Consider the following 18902-nt stretch of genomic DNA (forward strand, 5'->3'; position numbering starts at 1 on the left):
TAACATCTTCTGGATTTCTTTTTATCACAAGATGTGATTCTATAGCATCAATATAAGTGTGATGCAATCCAGAAGGAAGTTCTGGAAATTTTTCCAGTACAAGGCCTTTGCCTGATTTTTCGGAAGTTATATACAAATACTTCTTTCCATTCTCAGTTGCAGACTGAGTGTTATACCCTTGACGGTATATATCTTTGAAACTCAGCAAATTTCTCTTAGAATTTGGAGAATATAAGGCATTATCTATGGAAAACTTTGTTCCATTAGGCAACATAAAGTTTGTCTTGCCAATTCCTTCGATCAGGTCTGTAGGGCCTGATATTGTGTTTATAGTCATTTTTACTGACTTTAAAGTAGATAAATATCTCTTATCCTTCAGTATAGTGTGCGTTGTGCCACTATCTGGTATGCAAATTTCTCTACCAGTTTGCTTAATTGTTGTTCCATTTGCTTTCCTATCCATTTATGTAACACACAGTTAATATCAGTAAAAAAAATAAATTTTCATAAGTAAACATATTATGCATTAATAACAAGTACACAATAATTATACATTAGATATTTTGAAATACAATATTATTTTGAAAGTGAAATACATAATATTTTATGGCATCACTAGGCATTATTAAGCTTGATCAGTACAAGCACTTCAATTATTTTGATGAGTGGCCTCGTTGAAATCTCCCATAAAGTCAGAGGATTCGAGGTATGTCGATGTTGTACCCACAAGGTGTTCATTGAGATTTACTTCCTTTGCCTTGCCTTTAATAGATTCTTGGTACAATTGGCATAGATGCTGAGGAGTTCGACATACTTGAGACCAGTGTCCCTTCGATCCACATCTGTAACAGACGTTCTCATTTTTATGAGTAGGGTTTTCTTGGGTTTCTTTCCCTTTTACCCGATCAGATCGATTCCATGTGTTGGATCCTCTTCTTCTTGGGTTGTTACTCCTTTCATGGTTGCGGTTAAATCGATAACCACGACCACGACCAAAACCACGATTGTGACCACGGCCACGACCACGCCCACGATAGGAATAATTTCCTTTTTCCGGATTTTTTATATCCGTTGCATTTACCTCAGGAAATGCTTTGGTTCCCGTGGGTCGGGCATTGTGGTTTTTAATGAGGAGTTCATTATTTCTCTCCGCTATTATAAGCGCCACAGCGAGTTCAGAGAACCTCGTATACCCACAATTTCTATATTGTTCTTGTAGAACATAATGATTTTTGTGGAACGTTTGGTAAGTTTTCTCGAGCATTTCTGCTTCCGAGACAGGCTTACCGCAATAATCTAATTGCGCCGCTATTCTCAATATAGCGGAATTGTACGTTTCCACTTTTTCAAAATCTTGAAATCGTAGATTTTTCCACTCATCGAGTGCATGGGGGAGAGTAATTTTCTTTTGGTTATCAAACCTCTCCTTCAGAGCTTTCCAAAGATCTAAGGGATCTTTGGTTCTCGCATAATCATGCGTAAGATTTTCATCTAGATGTCTTCTCAGAAATATCACGGCCTTAGCCTTTTCATGAGAGGTTGATATATTGCCGTCTTTTATTGTTCCGAGTATTTCCTCGGAATCTAGATGAAGCTCCATATTTGTAACCCATGCCGTGTAGTTTGTCTCAGTTACTTCCAATGCCGAAAACTGAAGTTTCTCGATTTTTGCCATTTGAATTTCGAATCGCAGAGTGATCGTGCTGATAACGTGTTATAAAAAGAACTGGAATTTTATTGTATCGCGGAAATTTGAATAAGAGCAAATTTATACCCGTAGAATATTTTAACACTGATAGAAAGAGTGTATTAGAGAGAAGAGAAGGTTGAGGTGTGTTATTCTAAACGATCGAAATCGATCATTTATATAGAAAGGAAATTCACTGTGCAAATAGTGCAGCGGACCCCACATCTTTATATTTTCAACAATTGCGGTGGCTGCTGCTTTTTTTCTTTGACTTTCGTAACACAAACATCTTTTTATCCACGATTTAACACCTAAAAATGTTTATATATTCCCTACGTCCTAAAATTTAACAACATATAGTAATAAAATCACCGCTAATCTTTTCATAGTGGGTTGCTTATTATCTTCCATTCTTCCTAACGTGAATAGCCTGGGCCAGGTTGTATCTAGTTGGTATTTGGTATCCCCGCACGTGAACAGTTTGGCAGATTGTATTGTATCTATTTTTTTTATTATACCCGAATGAAACCATTTTTCAAAATCCAAAAAAATCGATACCCGAATAGATAGTATATATATACCTGAAAGAGTACCCGAAAAGATACCCCAATGTCCAGTCCTACTTGGTTATATAGATTTTTTGCGCACTGATTTTTATCATATCATCAAGATTCGTTTCGGCAAAAAATTTGCATTTGTAGTAGTTCTCTCTCTTATATTTTAATGTGCAAATACCCATAAGTCGTTAACTCAATTATTAAAAAAAATTATAGTTGTTGTGAGAGAGTGATTTCTGAAACAAAACTAATATTATATGAAACTGTTTCTAGTCTAGGGAAACTGGGGGCTCGGTTCCGAACTTCCTACTATTCAAAATAATAATAATAATAATAATTTGCAAATACTATTTGATCCCACATTGCTGTTTGATGGAATATGGTTTCTGATGCTGAGCTGTGTGCTCTACTACATGATGCACTGCAACGACAGCATGTTTCTGTGTGTTAAGTAACCATGCCAGTTTCTCTCTCTTCTTCCTTTCTCTCCAACCTCTTTCTAGGGTTTTCCCATTGCTTCTCAGAATCTCCGGCGCCGCCGCATCCTTTAGGCGGTTGCCGGAGCCCCTCCGTGTGTTTCTCTCCCTGTCTCTTCTTCTTCTCCTTGTTATTTCTGTGTTTCTCACTTCTGCGGTGGAGGTTGTGCTCACCCGAAGCTCGCCGGTTCAGATTTGGGGGTCTCTGGTTAGATCTGGGTCGTACATGGTGTTATCGGCATTGCTTGAGGACGGCTCGCCGTTCGTCGTGTCCGGTTCCAGTGCTCATGTCGGGATCTCTGTCCGATGGTTTTTTCCCTGCTTCGGTGGAGTTATCTTCGAGTCGACGGTGGGTGAAGCGTTGGAGTGTCTCTCTTCGGGTTCTCTCTCTTCTTGCGTGGCGTGTGGCAGTTGCAGAAGTCTCGGTGCAGAGCTCGAGCCTAAGGTTTGTGAATCTCTGGTCTCTTTCTTTCTTCTTTGTTCTCTTCCGGTGGTCTCCGGTGGAAACGCGTTTGGTCCTTCTGAGGGTGGGTCTCAGCTCGCTCTTGTTGTGGTCTCGTGGCAGCGCGTGGGTGATGGTGACTCCACGGCCTGCGTCTGTGCGTTCGTGTATGGTGTTGCGTCTCTGCAAAGTGGTATGGGCTCGACGGTGTGGTGTTGGCTCCTTACGGTGGTTTAGCTGGGCTGGAGTAGGTCGGGTCTCTGCACAATGGAAAGACATCAATTTGGCTTCCGGCTTTCTAACTTGTTTGGTTGATGTTTCTCCGGAGGAGGTGTTCTCAACCGGTCTCACTGCTCTTATGAGTCTTGGGTTCAATGGGTGTACACGGTCCCGGGTTGGTGAGTCGGAGGCAGCAATCTTTGGCTACCCTCTCCGAACGACGACATCATCGGTTGCGGAACCTTCCTCGTGTTGCCGGTTAGGCTCATCTTGGGTGAGTTAGCGAGTTCGGGATGTGATTCTTGAGGCAGGTGGTGGTATGTGGGTTTATCGGAAGCTGTAGGAGCCGTGTGTTTTAAGGTATGAGGGCGCCTTTCTCTCCGGTAGCTCGTGGCGACTGGCTGTTCATATTTTCCATGCTTCGTCTTCTGGTCCGTCTCGGTTACGTTGGTGTCACGACCAAAGTCATTGACTCTTCTCTCTTGCTTTGATTTTTTCTTACTGTTAGGTTCCTTGTGTTTAGTTTATTTTCTGTAATTTTTGCTTCTAGTTTTCCCTGTTACTTTTGTCAAAACTTAAAAATCTTGGTATAAAATTTAACATTTTACTTAAAAAAAAAAAAAGTAACCATGCACATGAGTTAATGCTTGACCGTTTAAGTAATCATGCACAAAAGCGAATCCTTCAGAAGTTAAAGAGCCTTGGAGATGAAGCTAAGGAAAGGAAATAGTTGCGCGACTAGTGAAACGCACTGGTTGTTCACGACATGTAACTGGAGCAACAAAACAAACTTTTTGTCGCCAAACGCTCATATGGCATGTGGTTTGGTAGAAGAAATTGATTATAATGTACGTATTCTTATAGTCGATTGTATAAATGGTTTAGTAATGACAAAAGAGATTTTTTTTTCCTTTTTTTTTCTTTTGTAGACAAAATAGTTTTAAAATAGTTTGGAAACGACCGGGAACTTGTGGTCAAATTGTAAGGGAAAAAGCTTGGGATGTTACTATATTTCAGGTTCACTCCATCTGATATGCGAAACTAAAGTACATTTTCCTAATCACCTACACAGATATGAACTACTGCATTTGGCTTAATGGGTAGGACGAGCAGTGTACTGACCCAAGACCCACCAAAAAATTAGTAACACATAAAGAAAGAGTCTATATATTGTTGCACAAAAAAAGGGCACATGTATTTTATTTTATTTATATAACAAAGATCAGATTTCTTTGGGATACTTATTGTGTTAATTTTAGACAATACTTAATGATATAGTAAAATAAGTTTTCATGAAAATTATAATACAAACGAAAATAATAAATTTAGTTAATTTGTTTGAAATTTTTATTATTTTAAAAAATAATAATTAAATTATAATACCAAATTTAAATAGCTATAGGGCCCAAAAATTTTTTTGCCCAAGGACCTTTCAGAATGTTAAGCCGGCCATGTATACACTGATACACATGCGTGTGTTAAAAAAAAAAACACTAATACACATGCTTAGCGATCACATGAAACTTGCTCAAAAAAAAAAAAAAAAAAAGCAAAGCGATCACATGAAACTAATACGCGTCAGCTTCGTCATTTTGCAATGAATAAATTTTTTTATTTGGTTAATCTCTCAGATGAATGATTAGAATTTAGCTAATTACGTCCTTTTAAAATTCAAGAAGTAATTAATAAAATTAAATAATGCGCGGAACACACTGCCGACTGACCACACAATAAACGTGAGAAGGCGAAGCTGGACACGCACCTTCCATAACTCTTGTTTTGGTTCTTGTTAATCTTAGGACACAAAGGTACCAAGATTCTTTTCCTTTTGTCTGATCAAATCCGTATTTAACGCACAAAATTTCAGTTAAAGAACAAGACTTTATTTTAAGTTGGAAAAAAATCAGAGGAGAACAACACACGTCTCATTAGGACGACCACCACACGCAACTCACACCTCTCTATCTCTCCCTGTGTCCTCTCTGTTCCCAAGAGAGAGGATCCTCTACTCTACTTCAGCAGCAGATTCTGGGTCTGGGTTGATTTCTGAAACACCAGTCAACCCAATTCAAGACTCAACTAAAGGTTCAATTTTTTTCTGATTTTCTACTTGTGTTATTTGTTTTTTTTTTTACTTCATGTTCTTCAAATTAATTGTATTTGGTATCATAAGCCCGATTCAGAAAACGTTAGGCTTTCAATCGTTGATCACTGTTCCTTGAGTTTCTGAGAAGTCGCTGTGACTTGTGATTCTCTTACAGGAATCGTTGAAAACTCGATGCTTTTAACTGACGATGTAATGGAATGTTTTTTTCTATAGCTTGTAACTGATTCCTTTGTATTGTTTATAGTTGATGATCATTCAAATGATGCTTGTTGCATAGTTGTTCTCTCCTATTAAATAAGTTTCTTGTAAATTAGGTGGAAATGGCGGCACTGTTAGCTTCTCAGAGCTGCTGCTATGTCAGCGAGGCCGCAAGAACCACCAAAGCTATTGGTTTCAGCAGCTCTCTCGAGAACACATTCACTGCGGAATCAACTCACTCTTTTGGCACCAAGTCCAAGAGGTTCCGTGTTGAGATGAGACAATCAGAGACTCCTTCCAAGCCTGGAATCAATGGACGTTCTGTCAAAATGGTTCCAGCCAGTGAAGTTATGAAAAGGAAAGACGGTTTGAACAATGTAAACAAAGTGAATGGTTCAGCTGGAAAAGTTGTTAATGGATCGAGTTTGGTTAACATCAATGGTGCTGCGTCTTCTTCAACTTTGGTTAAACCTCCAAAGCAAAAACCAGAATCTTTCCTTCCTCCACCCGTTGAGGGCGTTAGAGTTCTTCCTTCTGATGAAGGTTTCAGCTGGGCTGATGAGAACTACAGCTCCTTTCAACGTAGTGTTGATGTTTGGTCGTTTGTTCTTGCCCTGAGGATCCGTGTCTTGTTCGACAATGCCAATTGGGCTTACATTGGAGGGTTCACAGAAGAAAAACAGGTAATAAACAAAAAAACCTCTCATCATTGTAATCTCATTGATTGGTTTCCTTATGAGTTGTTATGTAATCAGAAAAGCAGAAGAAGAGAAACAGCTTCTTGGTTGAGAGAGAGTGTGTTGCAGCTTGGTCCAACGTTCATCAAACTGGGACAGTTGTCTTCAACTAGGTCTGATTTGTTCCCACGTGAGTTCGTTGATGAGCTTTCCAAGTTGCAGGTACATAGTTGCTATTTATCTAAGTAAAAGTTAAGATTCTTTATGGTTTTTTCTTACTCATCTTTTTTAAACTGGTTTTCAGGATAGAGTTCCTGCTTTTTCTCCAGAGAAAGCAAGGCGCTTCATCGAGACCGAGCTTGGAGCTCCTATTAGTGTAATGTATAAAGAGTTTGAAGACCAACCCATAGCTGCAGCTAGCCTTGGCCAGGTTTGTGACAGTTAGCCACCTTCAGAACCCGTCCCGAGCATAGCTAAGTGAAACATTGGCCTATAGCCCCCAATTTTTTTGAAGAAAATGACATGCCTCCAAATTTGTAAATAATCAAATTTTTTTATTAAAACTTTTACTAAATCGCTTACGGCTTCCAAAATCTCAGAGCCGGCCCTGACCACCTTTGTCTACACTTACTTGCTTAGCTTTTCTGCATTTTCATTTACATATTGATGTTTGTATTTTTAATTTATGCAAAGTTTATTCCATTAGGTACACAGAGCTGTGTTGCACAATGGAGAGAAAGTGGTTGTGAAAGTACAAAGACCTGGACTCAAGAAACTTTTCGATATTGATCTACGTATGTAATAACTATATAGTAAAACTTATGGACATGGTTGCTAGATAAACGCTGAAAATGGTGTTCACTTTGTTATCAGGAAACTTGAAGTTGATTGCTGAATATTTCCAGAAAAGTGAATCGTTTGGTACAAATGACTGGGTTGGTATATACGAAGAATGTGCCACGTAAGTCTTTTATTACAGAACTTGTGGCTCTAAACCATATGGAACTGATCTGTCCCTTTGGTTTTCAGAATTTTGTATCAAGAAATTGACTACATAAACGAAGCTAAGAACGCCGACAGATTCAGGAGAGACTTCAGGAATATAAGCTGGGTCCGTGTACCTGTAAGTTTCATTTGCTAAACCAAAACTCATGAGGTTCCAAGTTCTTGTAATAAAGAAACTCATTCTTGTGATCTTGTTTGTATCTGTAGTTGGTCTACTGGGATTACTCTGCCATGAAGGTCTTGACTTTGGAGTATGTACCAGGTATCAAGATCAACAAGCTAGATGCCTTAGCTGCACGTGGTTATAACCGTTCAAGAATAGCGTCACGAGCCATTGAAGCTTATCTTATCCAGGTTAATAAACAATAGGTGCTAGAAAGTTTTATTCAAATACTTATGTTTTTTATGTTTTTTGGCTGTTTTAGATACTCAAAACCGGCTTCTTTCATGCGGATCCTCACCCAGGGAATCTAGCCATTGATGTAGACGAATCAATCATCTACTATGACTTTGGCATGATGGGAGAGATCAAGACGTTTACTCGGACGAGGTTGCTTGATCTCTTCTATTCTGTTTATGAAAAAGATGCCAAAAAGGTATTTTACTTCTTTCACTAACCAAAGAGAGTGACAAGAAAGCTAAGTAAATGTTTTTTTACAGGTTATGCAAAACCTTATAGATCTTGAAGCACTCCAACCCACTGGAGATCTTTCATCGGTAAGTCTCACTCTTACTGTCTATGTGAAGTTAACAAATGTGATCTTATTGCCACTTTTTTTTTGGATTTTGTGTTAGGTAAGGAGATCTATTCAGTTCTTCTTGGACAATCTATTAAGCCAGTCCCCAGATCAGCAACAGACTTTGGCAGCTATTGGAGAGGTACTGGTGAATACTCAAGCCATTAACTCTGGTTGTTACTATGTGAATCTTAATACTGAAAACTTCCTCATTTCTATGGCAGGACTTGTTTGCAATTTCACAGGACCAGCCATTCCGTTTCCCATCAACTTTCACATTTGTCATCAGAGCATTTTCCACACTTGAGGGTACCTCTTCTCTCTCTCTCTCTATTCTTTTGTCAAAAATGTTTGACAAGTCTCACCTTTTATGCTCATTCATTTTGCAGGTATTGGCTACATCCTTGATCCTGACTTTTCCTTTGTGAAGGTTGCGGCTCCCTATGCGCAGGTGCTACTACCTTTTAACAGTCTTCTCTCTGCTCTTCTGTATCATTTTGCTAATGCTCATGAACATCGGTTTTTAAACAGGAACTCCTGGATTTAAAACAAAAGCAAAACTCGGGAACTCAACTTGTCCAACAAATAAGGAAACAGGCGGACGATGTAATGCCTCTCTCTTAATGTCATTTTACAGTCTCTCTCGTTTGTTTAATGTTTTGTACTAAATAAAAAATAACTGAACAGGCTAGGTCTTCTACTTTGTCCATGCCATACCGAGTGCAGCGCATAGAAGAGTTCGTTAAAGAACTTGATTCAGGCGATCTAAAACTCCGTGTCAGAGTTCTTGAGGTACATAATCCAACTCCTCTGAATCATTTTCATGCTCTTTGACCCTAGTATAGTATACGAATCACTGAGAATTTTGTTATTTCCTATGGTTTAGTCGGAAAGAGCAGCTCGGAAAGCGACAATACTGCAGATGGCGACAATGTACACAGTTCTTGGAGGAACTCTGCTTAACATTGGGGTTACATTTAGCAACCAAGGGAGTCAGCTTGTTGCTAATGGATCCTTCGTTGGTGCAGGTATGATGAAACACTCTTGTACACGCTACAAGTCTATATGTTCTGGTGTTTAAATGTATTTTCTTTTTTTTTGTGTGCAGGGATATTCATGTTATTGGTACTGAGATCTATGCAAAGGGTAAATAAGCTTGACAAGTTTGAGAAGATGATATGATATGATTCTTTTTGAAGCTCCCAAAATCAAATGTAGAATTGTGATGTATAGCAGTATAAAAATTATAAATATACTTGTATAAAAAAAAAACTATTTCAAAGACTCCAAAAAGAGAGTCGAAAGGTGTTTGATACTGAGTTCATCACTAGAAGAGTACACAACTTACAACTATTTATATCAATCTTCAAGAGATACGAACAAGTCTACACCAAAGCCTACCAGAGACTTACAAACAAAGAAAAGTGTTCGCAAGTCTCAAGGTGTCTGACCAAGAAGAGATGGTTGGAAGAAGAGATGGCTGTGAGCAATCTCGATGAGTTCACGTGGGTCATTCATTGTCTCATCCCTCAGCGCCTCAAGAACTGCCTCACATGAGACCTCCCTAACAACAACAAAGCATAAACTAAGAGTAAAAGGGGTTCAAAGCTAATTAGTCAAAGGAAATAAGGATACCTTGTTATAAGAATTCTGTAGAGCATCTTCAAAATGGGACAGAGCTCAGCAGGAGTTACAGGTTTGCCTTCTTCAGGGTGTTGAAGACTTAACGAGGATTGGTTTAATAACTCAAAAAACGCTTTCACCGCAGAAACACCCTAGGAACATTCCATCAAAACCACTTCCATCATTAGCCTTTCATATACAACTAATCTAAGACATCATATTTGCAGTACCTGGATCATTCCCTTGCCCTTGATGCTATCACCCATTTGAAGGTTAAGTTCTCCTTTAGCGAGCTTCTGACCATACCACGCATTACGACCTTTCAGTAACGTTACATAAGTATCCGCGAGCAAAGGCCCAGCAAGCTTCTCTGGCTCCTTGGCCAATAGATGAGTAATAAAAATCATCTCAGAAGTACAATGCGCAAAGTACACTGATTTGCTCGTAGCACTTTCCTTTGTTAATGTATCCACCATTCCTACAAACACACTGGTTCATGAGCTTTCTCACCTAGAGAAACATTTTATAGAGATGTGTTGATCTTTACCTGCGCCAATGGCGTATACATTTTTCAAACCACCCATTACTTCATGAGTAACAAGGTCACTGTTATCCCACACTATGAAATGAGACTGCCTTAGAAACTTCCCCAGAGGCTTCCTCCATTTCTCAGACCCGCATATCCGTGCATTAGCGTACTCTTTGTTGTATACCTCGGAAGCAATGTTAGGTCCCCCAAGGTAGAGAATGTTCTCAAGAGGGATTCCAGCTACAAAGACGCAATGACAAGGGAGTTGTAACACTGATCAAGATGCAAGAGAGACAGGTGCAGCTAGACACCTATGCTGCTTACTGACACTCAGGCCTGGGCGTTTCTACCCCAAACCGAAACCCCAACCTTAACCCGAACCAAAAAAACCGAAATCATATCCGAATGTTATACAAAAATATCTGAATGGGACTTGAGAGATTGGTACTTTCGGAGTTTGGATACATTCCGAACTGAACCGAAATCCAAACTAGAATCTGAACATACATGAACTTAGTTAAATATGTTAATGTCTTTATATATATAGTAAGGAAATTTAGATATCTTAGAGTATTTTAAAGATTTTTGTATGTTTGGTTTATTATTTTTGAATACTTTTTTGTTAGTTTAACTATTTTTTAATTAGATTTTGAATAATCTATATATATATGAGTATGTTTTTGTTAATTTTTTAAGTTCTTTAAAAAATATTTATTGGGCGATTTCAGACACTGGTTATAATCCAATTTGAATAGTATCCGACCCAACAATTAGCAAAACCCGAATGGGACTTATGTGCATAGTACCCAAAATCCGAATCCTACCGGCTGAACGCAAAGGCCTAACTGACACTACACACAACCAATTGATTAAGGAGGAAGATATCAAATATTCATCTACCAAGCAGATAAAAATAAAGAAACATGGGAAGTGAAATTTTTACTCGCTCGATAGATCATCTGAGTAGGAGTAACAATCCTAGGACGAGGCTCAAACTCAGCTTCCACTCCCTTAGCCAAAGAGATGATCACAGGAGCCGTAACCCTCTCCTTCCAGTACTTACTAATCTCACTAAACACCTGAAACGTCTCAGTCGAAGGCAAACCATTCACAACAACATCAGCATCCCAAACCGCCTCCTGCAGATTCGTCACCACTTTCAAAGGACACAGAGGAGTCTCAATCATATTCAAACAAAACCCATCTTTCAATATCTCGTCTGCGTACAGCACTCTATCGCCTAGCCTAGCTTCCACGTACTTGAGATACGCGCACCGTCGTATCAGCCTCCTGAGCAGCTCCTCTCTCGAGTTGATCACTTCGAAGAGATGCTGAGCTGTGGCTTTGTCGATCGATCTCCCTCCTCTTCTCCAGATTCGAACACTGACTTTATCTCTGAATGTTCCGTAGTTTTCTTGTAGCATTGCGATGAAGACGCTTCCCCACGCGCCGGCTCCGACGCCTACGATCTTTAACGGATCGTCGTCGGCTTTGCACATTACTCTGCGGATCTCGTCAAGCCTTGCTTCCACCAATTGCTCCATTATTAACAAATAAAGGCTTTAGATTTGTAATGAGTGTCTTCAGTGGCTTGTTCACTAACAAGGCAACAAGCTGTGGAACAAAAAAAGATTTGATCTTTGTCGGAGTAATCGATGCTTAAGCTTAAACGACGAAACGACCTTTTCAGGAAAGTTTGTGTTTTTATTTTCTTTTCAGGTAACTTGGCAAGATCAGACAATTACGTCAGCTTCTCTATGCTGTCTTTATCTAACGTGGGCCTACTTGTGGCCCACTTCACCTTGTATATGGGCCTTTTCGTTATTTCATTTTATAGTCTAGCGGTCCACTTCCAACGTTTGGCCGACATTAGCGACATGAAGCATTAGTCTTGATTTCCTAAACTTTAAATATGTAAAATTTAATGATGAACTTGATTCTGACGGTATATTTTTTTGTTTTAATTTTTCTAGAAATTTAATTTTTATATTTGTGTTATTTTGTAATCATATTATGTTTGATATTAATTAAATTTAATATAATTTTTGGTAAGTATATATTAAATATGTCATATTGCATAATTATACACTTGTGTCATATGCATTTCAGAAATTATTTTAAAAGTTTATTCCTAAAATTTGCAATATATTATATTTTCTTATTTTCTTAATAGTTGCCTAACAAAATTAGTCAAAAATATTTATACAAAAAAAACTGATTCAGAATCGACCCAAAAATCAAAATCTCATACTCTGTTAGACCTGGTTTATATACTCAAACGGATCTTAGTCTCATACTCTATTAGAAAATAATCACATTTAGTTGTCCTATCATTTAGTTTTAAAATAAATATAATCACAAATATATCTTATTAACATCTTAATAAAATCAACAATATACTATGTTTAAGGATAATCTCAAATTTGTTTACTGTTAATATTCTAAATTCAAAAATCTGTATTCAAGACCAATACCAACTGATTTATAAAAAATATTTTAACCTATTAATAATTATTAACAACATATATAATTATTTTATAGGCCATTAACTATTTTGTAAGTCATGTCATTAACAAAAAAAATTCATATGTTATGCAATCATAATATATAAGTATATTTACATATGATCCTGCATATTATTTTTAGTATTATGTTATGCAACCATAACATATGATTAATGTTATTATTTTGATGATGTCAAAAAGTATCTCAACATGTGATTGTTCTTAACATTTTTTATCAAATTAATACCATTCTAAAACATATAATGGAATTCTTTTGTAATCATATAATTAGATTTAAATACGTTTAATAATATATATTTAATACCACTAGAATGCTGTTAAAACATTAAATTTAAATTGAAAATAATTTTAAATATAAAATAAATTGCAATCTAAATAATAGACAAAACTATAGCATATTTTTATCTGTGAACAAATGTATTTACAAATATAAATGTACTAATATATATATAATAACCTAAATGATACTATTTCCATTTTTCTTACTTTGAAATTTAGATTTGTTCACACAAATCAAAGGAAAAGAATTAATTTTCTCTTATATCAAACCAAAAACATCATTAACTATTCACCTAATCATAATTCAACCAATAAAAACACTAACTGGATAATATAAAAAAATGAATAAAATTGCATTGAAAATTAAAAATTCAAAATGTCATCTAATTTGAAGTGAAAAAAAATCTCTAAAATGTCATATATTAAAAACAAAGCGACTTTGTTCTACAAACAAAAACACTAGAAAATTTTCTGATTTTTATAGAATTGTCAAAGTACAAGTTACTTATCTAATATATCAATTTGATTGTTTTACCATACAAAACCGAAATATGCAACCGACACAGCTTACAATGTTCTGAATTCAATTTGAAAACAATTATGATTAATACCTCTTATTAACAAGGAAGCAAATGCTCACTTCATCATCTCTGACAATAATTTAGTTTGACAACTCAATACAAATCATCAAAGATTTCAGAAGCATGATAAGAGTCAACTTTAAAGCATGAGCTCGAGCAAAAAAAGAACGCCAATACCGCTCAGGGGATGATCTCTAAGTAAATCCAACTAAAAACAACATTTTGATGTCTTCCAAACTGTCTACATATTCTGAACTCAGTCTTGGTATTTGGCAAATTTATAGAACACAATCTTATTGAAATTTAGAAAGGCCAAACTTTTTTTTTTTGAAACACTGAAAAGGCCAAACTAAAACTGCATTTTTTTACAACAATTGCATGCAACATTTAAACGAAAAAATAAGTGCATGTCATCTCTCCCTCTTATAATATATGCTTGACGTTAAAAGGTTTGTAAATTTGTAAGGTTTAAAAATTAAATACGCACGGAAGATGACCTAGTATTAATAGAGATAGATAGAGATGTCATCAGCAGAGTAATGAGTCAATTCTAAAATGTTACTTGTTAAATGTCTCTTAATTAACGTTTCTGGACTAAAAAGTTTGACCAAATACGTTAATTAAAAAAAGCAAGTAATATTCGTATAAATTTATTGAACTAAGTATAAATGATCCTCGACTCTGCGTTACAATACATTGGTACATCTGTATTTATAACTCATTCAACAATTACAAACAACATCATGTTAGCTCAAACACTCTCTTATACCACAAAAATGGATATTCCAAAGCGATACCTATTACTTTTCATATTGATTATCTTTGTAACTACAGATCTATCACATGCTGAAATAAAAGTAGAAATCGTCAACTATCTTGGTAGTAAAATGCAGTTTCATTGTAAATCAAAGGACATTGATCTTCGTGACCAGAGATTGCAACCCGGTGGGTCGTGGTCATTTCAGTTTCAGCGTAATTTCTTTGGAAGGTCATTGTTTTACTGTTCCTTTGATTTGCCAAATGGAAGGCGTTGGTTCGATATATATGAAGAGCCCCGAGATTTCATCATGGGTTTCTCGATTCATTATTTGTGGAGGATAGGACCATATGGACCTTGTAAGTATACCCTGTACAGCAACAGGGAACGTTGGAATGGTGGTTGTTTTCATTGGAATAAAAAGTAGTTCTTTAAAACACATAACAAGATGAAAGTAATCATATGTCTTTTCTATGGCTCACAAGCCTCGAATATAATATAAAATAAAACATACCAATATTTTTGTTATCTTAATTTTAAGTTGGTAATTGTTGATATGTTTTAAATCACTCCGTACAAGAGATAGCCATGATCTCGCAAGTGTATGCATTTTATATAGACTGTGACTTTCAGTTCACTTACCATTATTAAATCTAAACCTGCAATTTAGTAGTTTTGGAGTTTTAAATCAAGATAATCCCAAATATATGTAGTGTTTGTGCAACTTATTGTATTCAAGAATTACCTTTAACCTCATTAACAAAATTTCTTATTTTCCATAGATATATAATCGATTGGTAAACCAAATTAAATATTGTTGTCGTTTAATTTTGTTTATTCATCTTACCCGTTTATTTTTTGCTTCCGTTATAATAACAACTAGGTGATAATCCGCATCCGGTACGAAATAAACATTCAATTAAATTTACTATCTTCTAAAAATATAAAAGAATGATTGGTGCAAATTTTAAGGTTTTTTTTTGCAAATATGACTCAAAACTTGAAGTCAAAAACAAAACTAACCCATGTTTTTTTTTTGAACTTTGACTTGATTCTTTCACCCTCAAAGTTCAGATTATTCACGAAAATACCATCATTTTTTTTCATTTCTTTCGAAAATGCATATTTTACTCTACCGCCCTCATCTTCTTCAAGTATTCACAATATTGCCATTATCATCAATACACCAACCACCATGAACAACCAATTTGAAGCTCTTAATGCACCTAAAAATCGATTTACACTCTTTCTTTCTCAATTCTTATGAATTAAAAATAACGTCTCTTTACTTTCTCTCCATATTTATCAAAAAAAACCAGAGATTTTGATTCTAAAAATGTTATGGTCCATAGAGCCACTAAGCTTACGATTCTTGTTGGGTCACTTTTGTTTGAGATTTTGGGTGCTTGGAGAAGGCTTTTATGTGCTAAACAAGTTATCTCGCTGGTTGAAACTATGAAATTAGTTTTTTCTAGATCATTTCGTCCAGACGACTTCCGGGTAAGTCGTCTGGCTGTAGACGACTTACATAGAAGTCTTCTGGTCAATGCAAAGGTTAGTTTTGCAATTGACTTTTAAATTTATTTTTCTAGACAATTTACATGGAAGTCGTCCACATTTGTTTGATAAAAAAAATCGAGACAACTTACATGTAAGTCGTCTAGGGAAAACATGTTAGTTTTGCATTTGACCGGAATGTGTCAGAAATTTGACTTTTCCTGGACGACTTACAAGTTAGTCGTCCGGTGGAAAATTAAAAAAATAATATTTTTTTCTAGATGACTTACATGTAAGTCGTCTCAGGTTAGTTTTGCAATTGAAATATTAAACAAAAAAAGTTTTTTTTTTCAAGACGACTTACACGGAAGTCGACCATCCGACGACTTACATGTAAGTCGTCCAGGATTTTATTCTGAGATTCTGGTCAAACTTTGCTTATCTTGGACGACTTATAGGTTAGTCGTCTAGGAAAAAAACTCGAGACGATTAACGTGTAAGTCATCTAGAGAAAAAAATATTAGTATAATTTTTTACTCGACGACTAAGTAAGTCGTCCAGGATTATATTCTGAGATTATGGTCAAACCTTGCTTATCTTGGACGACTTATAGGTTAGTCGTCTAGGAAAAAAACTCGAGACGATTAACGTGTAAGTCATCTAGAGAAAAAAAATATTAGTTTAATTTTTTACTCGACGAGTAACTTGTAAGTCGTCCAGGAAAAGTCACAGTTCTGACACATTCTGGTCAAATGCAAAACTAACCCGTTTTCCTTGATTTTTTTTTATCAAACAAAGGTGGAAGACTAACCTGTAAGTCGTCTAGGTTAAAAATCAATTGCAAAACTAACCTATCCGTGGAAGTCGTATGAGTCAATGTTTAATAAACTTTCATTTTCTCTAAACTTGTAGAGACTTTTTAATATTTTTTTGTTAATTCATGTATATTAATCAATACTAGGGCTAATGAATGAAATTTATAATTTAATTGGTGATATTTATGAGGTTACCAACATTCACGTTAAAAAAAGTTTCTAACTGATCCGAGAAGACTTCCGTGGAAGTCTTCTACGCTAGTTTTTAATTTTTCTATGCTAGTTTTTGAATAGCTTGTATATTTAAGAGTGATAAGTAATTTCAAGATATGTAAAATTCATATTTTCAAAATATGTTTTCTCCCTTAGTTTTGCTAAATTTGACTAAGTTTTTCAACACAAACTTGTAAAAAATATGATATGCTTTGACTAGTTACTATTGTTTGTTTACATCTCTTAAGTATTATTGTTATAGGCACCAATGATGATTATTGTTATGAATTGGAAGAAGGGTTAAAATGTTTTTTAAAATGTTGTATCAATATGAAGCTACCAACATTCTTGTTTATGAAGATGAGAAGAAGGCCATTGAAGTTTATTATTGCATATGGGAGATCCAAAGATAAGAAAAAGGCTATTGAAGTATATTATTTCATTGATTTGTAAATGTGTAAACACATTGTTAGCACATATATTACATCTTGGGAAACATTATTATTGATTTTACAAAAAATTCACAATTAAAAGAGTAGACATGCAAATCACAAATTAGACCACAAACAAAACTATTATAGATCATTCCTCTGCAAATACAAGCTTGGACTCCACTTGATATGGAAGAAGATTTCGTCAGAAGACTTCAAGGAAGTCCAGATGACTTCCTGGAAGCCGTCTGGAAGACTTCCTGGAAGTCGTCTAGCACATTATATTTTAGACGACTAACAAATAGGTCGTCCTAGATCTGAAAACTTGCATATCAAATCCAAATCTGAAAAATTTGTATATAAAAAAACGTTCAAATGGCTTAAAATAGAGAAAATGAGTGGAATATTAGATAAATCTACATTTATAGAATACACAAAAATACAAATCTAAAATTAATAGATCTACCTTTAAGTGAGTGGAAGATGAGAACCATCTCATTAAAAACCTGCAAAAAAGAGATAGATTAGTGAGAAACACATGAGACAAAACTGAAAAATTCATATACAGTTTGGTGTTTTCAAGTCAAAGAGATTAGAGTCGGTTTGGAGAGTTTTAGTTTGGAAAAAAAAGTAAGAACTTTATACTACATAAAGTTGCCCAATGAAGAAAACATAAAAAATTTTCAAAACACTCAGATCTGTTATGAAAGGGAGAGACATGGGAGAAAACTCCGTCCGACGACTTCCAGAAATTCCAGACGATTTGAAGACTTCCTGGAAGTCGTCCAGCGTATTATATTTTAGACGACTAACTGGTAAGTTGTCCCAGACGTCTTCCAGATATGAAAAACCTACATATCCAAATCTATATGTCAAAAATCTGCATATCCAAAAACGTTCAAATGACTTAAAAACAGATAAAATGAGTGGAAGATTAGATAAATCTACTTTTATAGAACACACAAAAATACATATCTAAAATTAATATATCTACATTTAAATGAGTGGAATATGAGAACCATGTGATGAAAAACCTGCAAAAACAATATAAATTAATGAGAAAGACATGAGACAAAAACAATAAATTGATATAAAGCTTAGTGTTTATAAGTTCAAAGAGATTAGAGAGAGGTTGAAGAGTTTTATAATGATGAACATTAAATTTTTGTTGCAGTCATTTGAGAGATGGAGAGAGAATCTGTAAATTTTTCTGTATATAGGGAGACAAAAAATCTAATTAAGTTAAATATTTTTGATTCAGACGACTTTCTAGACGACTTACTTGTAAGCAATGTTTTTAAACCCGACCCGGACACTGAACCGGACGACTTACCGGATCGCTGGATCACTGGATCGACTGCAGGCGAACCGCGGGTTAATAAATGAATTAATTTTATTATATAATAATATATCAGCTATGTAAATAAAAATATAGAAATTAAAGTTTAATATTTTCTAAATATTTTTATAAACATAAAATAATAGTCTCGGTGGGTATATTTTTATGTTTAATAGCATTTAGAAAATACTTAACTTTAATTTCTATA

General features: G+C 35.5%; 3 protein-coding genes across 3 annotated transcripts; 1 reads left to right on the forward strand and 2 right to left on the reverse strand.

Moving 5' to 3' along the window:
• Nucleotides 1–649: 649 nt before the first annotated feature.
• LOC106292399 lies at nt 650–1675 on the reverse strand. Its single transcript, XM_013727988.1, has one exon. It carries the CDS (start codon nt 1673–1675, stop codon nt 650–652), a length of 1026 nt encoding a protein of 341 aa, XP_013583442.1.
• Nucleotides 1676–5234: 3559 nt separating this feature from the next.
• On the forward strand, nt 5235–9460 carry LOC106294306 (uncharacterized protein sll1770). Its single transcript, XM_013729862.1, has 17 exons — nt 5235–5466; nt 5803–6369; nt 6442–6585; nt 6668–6793; nt 7070–7157; nt 7237–7324; nt 7393–7486; nt 7576–7722; nt 7794–7964; nt 8029–8085; nt 8164–8247; nt 8330–8414; nt 8495–8556; nt 8637–8711; nt 8793–8897; nt 8992–9133; nt 9214–9460. The coding sequence occupies exons 2-17, from the start codon at nt 5809–5811 to the stop codon at nt 9285–9287; spliced, it is 2103 nt and encodes a 700-aa protein (XP_013585316.1). The 5' UTR covers nt 5235–5466; nt 5803–5808; the 3' UTR covers nt 9288–9460.
• Nucleotides 9348–11980, reverse strand: LOC106294307 (probable glycerol-3-phosphate dehydrogenase [NAD(+)] 1, cytosolic). Its single transcript, XM_013729863.1, has 5 exons — nt 11201–11980; nt 10276–10497; nt 9959–10206; nt 9741–9880; nt 9348–9669 (listed from the first exon to the last, which is right to left on the reverse strand). Exons 1-5 carry the CDS (start codon nt 11799–11801, stop codon nt 9543–9545), a joined length of 1338 nt encoding a protein of 445 aa, XP_013585317.1. The 5' UTR covers nt 11802–11980; the 3' UTR covers nt 9348–9542.
• Nucleotides 11981–18902: the final 6922 nt, after the last annotated feature.

This window comes from Brassica oleracea, chromosome C5 (assembly GCF_000695525.1).
Source record: "Brassica oleracea var. oleracea cultivar TO1000 chromosome C5, BOL, whole genome shotgun sequence".
In the NCBI taxonomy this organism is placed as follows: Eukaryota; Viridiplantae; Streptophyta; class Magnoliopsida; order Brassicales; family Brassicaceae; genus Brassica; species Brassica oleracea.